This window comes from Triticum dicoccoides, chromosome 3A (genome assembly GCF_002162155.2).
Source record: "Triticum dicoccoides isolate Atlit2015 ecotype Zavitan chromosome 3A, WEW_v2.0, whole genome shotgun sequence".
NCBI classification, from domain to species: domain Eukaryota; kingdom Viridiplantae; phylum Streptophyta; class Magnoliopsida; order Poales; family Poaceae; genus Triticum; species Triticum dicoccoides.
This window is the reverse complement of record NC_041384.1, coordinates 553,352,890-553,359,104: the sequence shown is the minus strand read 5'-3', so window position 1 is coordinate 553,359,104 and position 6,215 is coordinate 553,352,890. Positions and strand designations below refer to the sequence as shown.

Genomic DNA, 6,215 nt, shown 5'->3' with positions numbered 1-6,215 from the left:
AATCTATGTCACGTTGGTCGGCATAATTTTCATAAACATTAAATGAACCAATAGTTATAAAGATAATATATATACCACATCCGAATCATAGACAGGACGAGGGCCGACAGGGGCGGATACCAAAACCATCACACTATATAAGATACAATAATAAAAGTAAGAAAATAATACAAGTATCTATGTAAACATACAAGTAAGAATATTTTTCCTTTCAGAAAAAAGATAAGAACAAGAGGCTCACCACGATGGTGCCGGCGATGAGCTCGGCGCGGATGATCGACGCGGTGAAGACGGGGACGGGGCATGACGGACCGCTAAACCTAGACAAATATTATGGAAAATGGAGTTTGGAGGTCGAGCTTGGAGAGGAGAAAGCTTAAGTAGTGTGGCTCGGGCATTCCATCGAACACCTTGTGTGCATAGGAGGTGAGCTAGAGCACCACCAAGCCCTCTCCCCCTCGGCCAAAGAAAAACAGAGCACTGGGGTGCTCTGCTCGCGAGCGAGGTATATATAGGCACCTCATTGGTCTCGGTTGGTGACATGAACCGGGACTAAAGGGGAGCCTTTGGTCCCGGTTCAAGCCACCAACCGGGACCAATGGTGGTGGGCCAGGAGCGAGGCCCATTGGTCCCGGTTCATCCCACCAACCGGGACCAAAAGGTCCAGATGAACCAGGACCAATGGCCCACGTGGCCCGGCCGACCCCCCTGGGCTCACGAACCGGGACCAATGCCCCCATTGGTCCCGGTTCTGGACTGAACCGGGACTAATGGGCTGACCCGACCTGGACCAAAGCCCTGTTTTCTACTAGTGTCTCAGTCGCGCTTGCGTCCTCGTATGGCCCGATTCAGTGCTGACCACTGCCGCTCCCTGCTTGTTGTTTGCTGCTGCACACATTCGGCCATGCAGCGAAAGGATTTCCACTTTCCAGAATTTTAAAACCGGCGAACATGTGTTGATTTGTGCGTGGAGTGTAACTCGCAAGACCATCAACAAGTCAGCAATCAACTCAGCTGGCTCAACACGTACAATACCTTATCAATTATAATCAAGATGCACACATACTAGTATTTGTATATATATCAGTATATTTATTGATGGAATTTGAGGTATGGCAGCCGCCAATCCTAGCCAGGTTTGCTGGCACCGCCCTCGGCACATAGGCGCAAGCGCAACAACGTTCATGATTTCTATAAAGGTGGAGGGGTTTTTCGTAAAAATGCCGGGCCGAGCGGGTGTGCCATGACGCTGCCAGTGTGGCGCCATTTGTCAACTTGTGATTGCCTCTAAACTAAATTTTCACATTCATTGCAAGTTTAAGGATAAGGTGATCACCTTTTGTAAGTTTGTGAACTAAATCATCTCATCCATTGCAAATTTGTGGATCTGTAGTGCTCTTGACTCAATATAATAGCCAACCCTACATCGATGAGTGGATGGCTACTAGCCAAAGCATTTACCAAGGCCATTAATGAGATAACATAGCGAGCACACACCAACAACTAAATCCAGCATCTCAATTAAATGACAAAAAAGTTAATCCCGGTCGATATGCAAGATGCAACCAAACAAGAACGGTTGTGAATGGTGAGATCGCAATCACCCAGATTAACAGGATCACACCACCAAACTTTCCAAACCCATGAATGATGCGGATAAGAAGACCTAGCAGCACGCCGCCGGCGCGAGGTAGTCCTTGGCTCCGTCCTCCACCTGCGCCTGTCCGCCGAACAGGCCGGCCCTGAACAGCAGGAACCCCACCGCGTGGCCAGCGACTGCCACGAGGAGCACGCCGACGTTGAACACATGAGCGCGAGCATGAGGACGTACGCCATCCCGACGCGCAGCGCGTGCACGGCGGCGCGCGCCGCCCCCGCTGCCGCGGGCCGGTCGCGGGAGGAGAGGCGGGACTCGAGCCAGCGGGAGGAGGAGAGGCACTCCACGAGCACGGCGAGCGCGAAGACGACGAGGAGCGCGAGCGCGTACATGCCACCGCTGGAGCCGGGCCACCCGTGGAAGAGGATCTCCGAGTTCTTGCCCCAGTAGAAGGTCATGTGCATGTAGTGCATCCGCATGCCCCCGTGCGCCGCCGCCGCCGCCGGGGCGGCGGCGCCGCCCATGCCCACGCCGTGCCCTCCCATTCCCATGTCCATCGCGCGCTGGACGCCGATGATGATCTGGTGGCGTTCTGTGCGTTCGTTGCATCTGCGCCCGCGCCCGCGTGGGTGTATATGTGCGGGCGGGCCGGCGCGGCGCGGCGCCTGTGCAGTACGCATGTACGACACCGGCAGCCAAAGGAAGTACACAGTCGTCAGACGCAGCTGTCAGTCAGATCGTAACCACCCACGGCCCACGCGATCTTTGTGAGGATAGCGGATCCATTTTTCCTCTTCTGTGGACAGGCTTTCAGATCGTGGGCCGATTAGGCTTAAGCTTGAAGGGGTTGGTTTCTCGTCTTCTTCTAGCCTCCCAGTGTACCGGCCCAGGCCCATCACCTCTTATCGCCCTCGCCGACGATGGCGCACAGCCTCACCGGCGGCGCCAGCCCCTTCCGCTGCTACCCTCACCCGCCCTGCTGCGCCGCCGGACGAGCTACCCCGACCGCTCCCCCTTCCACCCGCCGCCGTGTGGCCGCCTCGGCCTCCCCTCCGTCGCCCCCGCCGGCCATCGAGGGCCGCGGGGTGGGATTTTCGGTGACGACGAGGCGGGGGGTGGTGCTGCCGGTTCTCAAGGACTGCTCACTGTGCGTCCCGCCGGGGCAGCTCTGGATGCTCCTCGGCCCCAACGGCTGCGGCAAGTCCACCCTCCTCAAGGTCTATCTTTTCTCAACTAGTAGGACTAAGAGTCTGGTGCTTGTTTCCACGCGCATTTTTATCGATAGACCGGCGGTAGCTGTGCTCATCAGGCAATTGACCGAAATACCGTATGCAAATGATCAATTCCAAGACCCATGGTTGAGTAGCTGGTCTGTTCTTAAAGAGAATTTTCTTCTTTAGTGTGTAGAACCAACTCATGGAGTGAGTACGATACCACAAGCACAGTCTGGTCGTGTTTGATTCAGTTCTCATAAAATATATCTTTGGAGGACTAGGCAGAGTATGTGTACTTTATCAGAAATCGAAATGCTGAATGGTAGCCATTTGAATCTTTGGATTGTCCCAGCTTTTTACCGAGATAAGGTCTGTGAGACCTAGGAATGGCTCAGAATTTGCTGAGTTTGCGGTCATTCGAGTTGCTTGAGAAAAAATATATCAGCCACCATCAGGAGCCAACAGGAAATTTAATTCGATAACTGATAGTAAATATATCCTGTAGCATAACTACCAGGATCTTCACGTGTAAATGAGCAATCATGCATCAGATACTGTGCGTGTTGTATCAAGTACATTCGACCAATTGAGCACTGAACACCTGATCGACATGGTAATTTCACATTTCTCAGGATATATGTTCAACTTCAACCTGAATAAAAATTATGACAGAACTAGGAAGGAAGTATTCTTAGAGAAGTTGCATAATCTATTCTGGTATTGTTAGAATATATTTTGTAAAGCAGAGTGATACAAAATTTGGTTCTAGATCAGTTTATTTGCTTGCATGTTTTTCTTTCTGCTTACATGGAATACAAAACTTTGATAGGGTTTCTTTCTACTAGTACCTCAATGGAATGCTAACTTCTTGTTCTTTTGTAGGTTTTGGCAGGTTTTCAAAATCCATCTGCTGGTACAGTGCATATTAATAGGCCATTCAGCTATGTCTTCCAAAATCCTGATCACCAGGTTATCACTGGTTCTTTGATGAGTTTTTACCTGCAACTATGCCATAACGCATTATCAAAGTGGCTTCGAATTCATAGGATGTTTGTATTGTGGATGCTTGGGAGCTTTGTTAGCAATGCAATCGTCCCAAATTAAATGAAGTTTTGCTGCATATTGAATTCTGTCTTTTGGATGCAGGTTGTGATGCCCACGGTAGAATCCGATGTTGCATTTGGTCTTGGTAAGCTCAATCTTTCATTGGATGAGGTTAGGTCAAGAGTGTCACAATCTCTGGATGCAGTTGGAATGTTGAGCTACTCTCAAGTAGGCAGCTGACATGCACATTTTGGATTATAATCTACTATTGTCTGCACAAGGTTCACAAACATCCTTCATCCAAAACAGAGGCCAATCCAAACTCTGAGTGGTGGGCAGAAACAGAGAGTTGCCATTGCTGGTGCTTTAGCTGAAGCATCCAAAGTACTACTGCTGGATGAGCTGACCACATTCTTGGACGAATATGATCAGGTATTATGATTATTCATGTTTAGTTTTTAATAACATGCACTAAGATATATGATCACGAGGTACCTTTGCTAGAGCAATCTTCAGTTACCATTTCATTTCGAACTGGAACTGTAGTTTGGCAATTGCGCTAAAGCTCCCAACAGTCTGTAGTTCATTAAAATTGGTGTAGCCATGGTTCATAAACACATTACGATTTTGGACTATATTACATATAATTTTCTGATGCTTCTATCGCATTTGTTGTGTTGTTGATATGCCTTAGAAGCTATGGCTAACCTACACTGTATTATGTATGGAAAATCCTCTGTTGGTTGTTGAAAATATAAGAAATTGTTATATTTTCCTGTTTCTGATATGTAGTTATCATCCTTTTTGATTGACTGGTAGTTACCACTTAGCAGGCCTACTCTTACCTTGTAGTTATACAGTACTTGATTGTTATGGACATTGTAATCTTGGTGATCTTGGCTTCATGAAAGTGCAGATGGGCGTGGTCAAGGCGGTGAGGAACTCTGTAACTGCTAGTGGGGAGGTTGCGGCACTGTGGGTGACTCATCGGCTGGAAGAACTCAGATACGCAGATGGCGCTATTTACATGGAAGATGGCCGGACGATTATTCAAGGCGACGTCTCCAGTATATCCAGATTTATAAAGAGGAAACAAGCACGCTATTTTGGTCATTTTGAGCTCTGATCCTTGGGAGTCCCAAGCTGCAGGCAGAATTATCTGCTCTTGTGTAGTACGAGTACATCACTACATCATGGTACTAGAAAACAGTTTCTTCTCTATGGCGGTTTGTATGTTTGCAACTGGGAAGTTAGGGATTCTGTCGCTCTCGCCTCTATCGCTGCCGAAACATTGGTTTGGCGAATTTAGTAGCTGTCGATTTTCGGTTCATACATTGTCCTTGTTCACTGCTTTTAATGTTAAGAGTGTGCCTTCATGCAAGAATGTGGTATGTTCTCTTGTGTTGTCCTTTGCTTTGTGCGCCGTTTGGCAAGTGATTTGCTGTATGGAACCATTCTTTCATATACCAATCATATCTTGGGCGTGGAAACGTGCCTAGGATATTGTTTAGCTGTGTCTAGGATGTTGCTTACACTGAAATCAAATAACCAGTAAACAAGAATCTAATGCTAACCATGTAGTTTTGCATGCACTATTATATCCATTAAGTAGTTGAAAGCCGTTGCAAATTGCATCCTGAATTGCATTTGTGCACCAATGCCGAAGTGCTGATCACCTTCTGTCGTCGCCTGTAAATCATGTACTCCCCCGGTAAAGAAATATAAGAGCGTAGGTAAACTAGTGATCAGAGGGAGTATAGTAACTAATGAAAGGAATATAGCCCACCTCTTGTAATTGTAAATCGTAGGTAAACTAGTGCTTTTTCTCCTTCCCTTTGGCCATTTTCAGCCGTTATCTCTCAGTCAATCATCTTTGTTGTAGCATTACTCTTCCATCCGTGTCGTCGCGCTGTGTGCTTGTAAACTAGACATGTGCTTGCTTGCAACTAAATATTTTGTATGAGAACAAGATGTAAATGTTGCATGATAACAATGGCGCATGTTCCAGCCAAACCACATTTGATCCAATGCAAAACACGATGCACCTTGCAACAAGATTTCAACAAGAATATATGAAGACAAGTAATTGTTATCCTTTCGGCGATAACACATCGGATACATGAGGTTGGCAAAATACAAAGGAATGCGTTGGTAACCCTAGCAAAATATGATCGATCAACAACAACCCATCACAACTCATCATAGGGCTATCCTGTCAAAAAAAAAACCCATTATAGGTTTTTTTTGGAAACACTTAAACCCAACAGACTAATTTTGTGGCTGCATCGGCCGCATCATGTGCCGTCCGATCTCAAGCGATCCCATGGCTTGGAGCATTTCTCTCCCCCCAAGCAAACGGC

The 6,215-nt window shown here is 47.5% G+C and overlaps 1 protein-coding gene and 1 pseudogene across 1 annotated transcript; one reads left to right on the top strand and one right to left on the bottom strand.

Annotated features, from left to right (window-relative positions):
• Positions 1-1,337: 1,337 nt before the first annotated feature.
• Positions 1,338-2,196, bottom strand: LOC119272110 (annotated as a pseudogene).
• A 274-nt stretch (positions 2,197-2,470) lies between these two features.
• LOC119269147 (ABC transporter I family member 10-like) lies at positions 2,471-5,239 on the top strand. Its single transcript, XM_037550915.1, has 5 exons — positions 2,471-2,814; positions 3,694-3,780; positions 3,958-4,083; positions 4,165-4,287; positions 4,772-5,239. The coding sequence occupies exons 1-5, from the start codon at positions 2,518-2,520 to the stop codon at positions 4,979-4,981; spliced, it is 843 nt and encodes a 280-aa protein (XP_037406812.1). The 5' UTR covers positions 2,471-2,517; the 3' UTR covers positions 4,982-5,239.
• Positions 5,240-6,215: the final 976 nt, after the last annotated feature.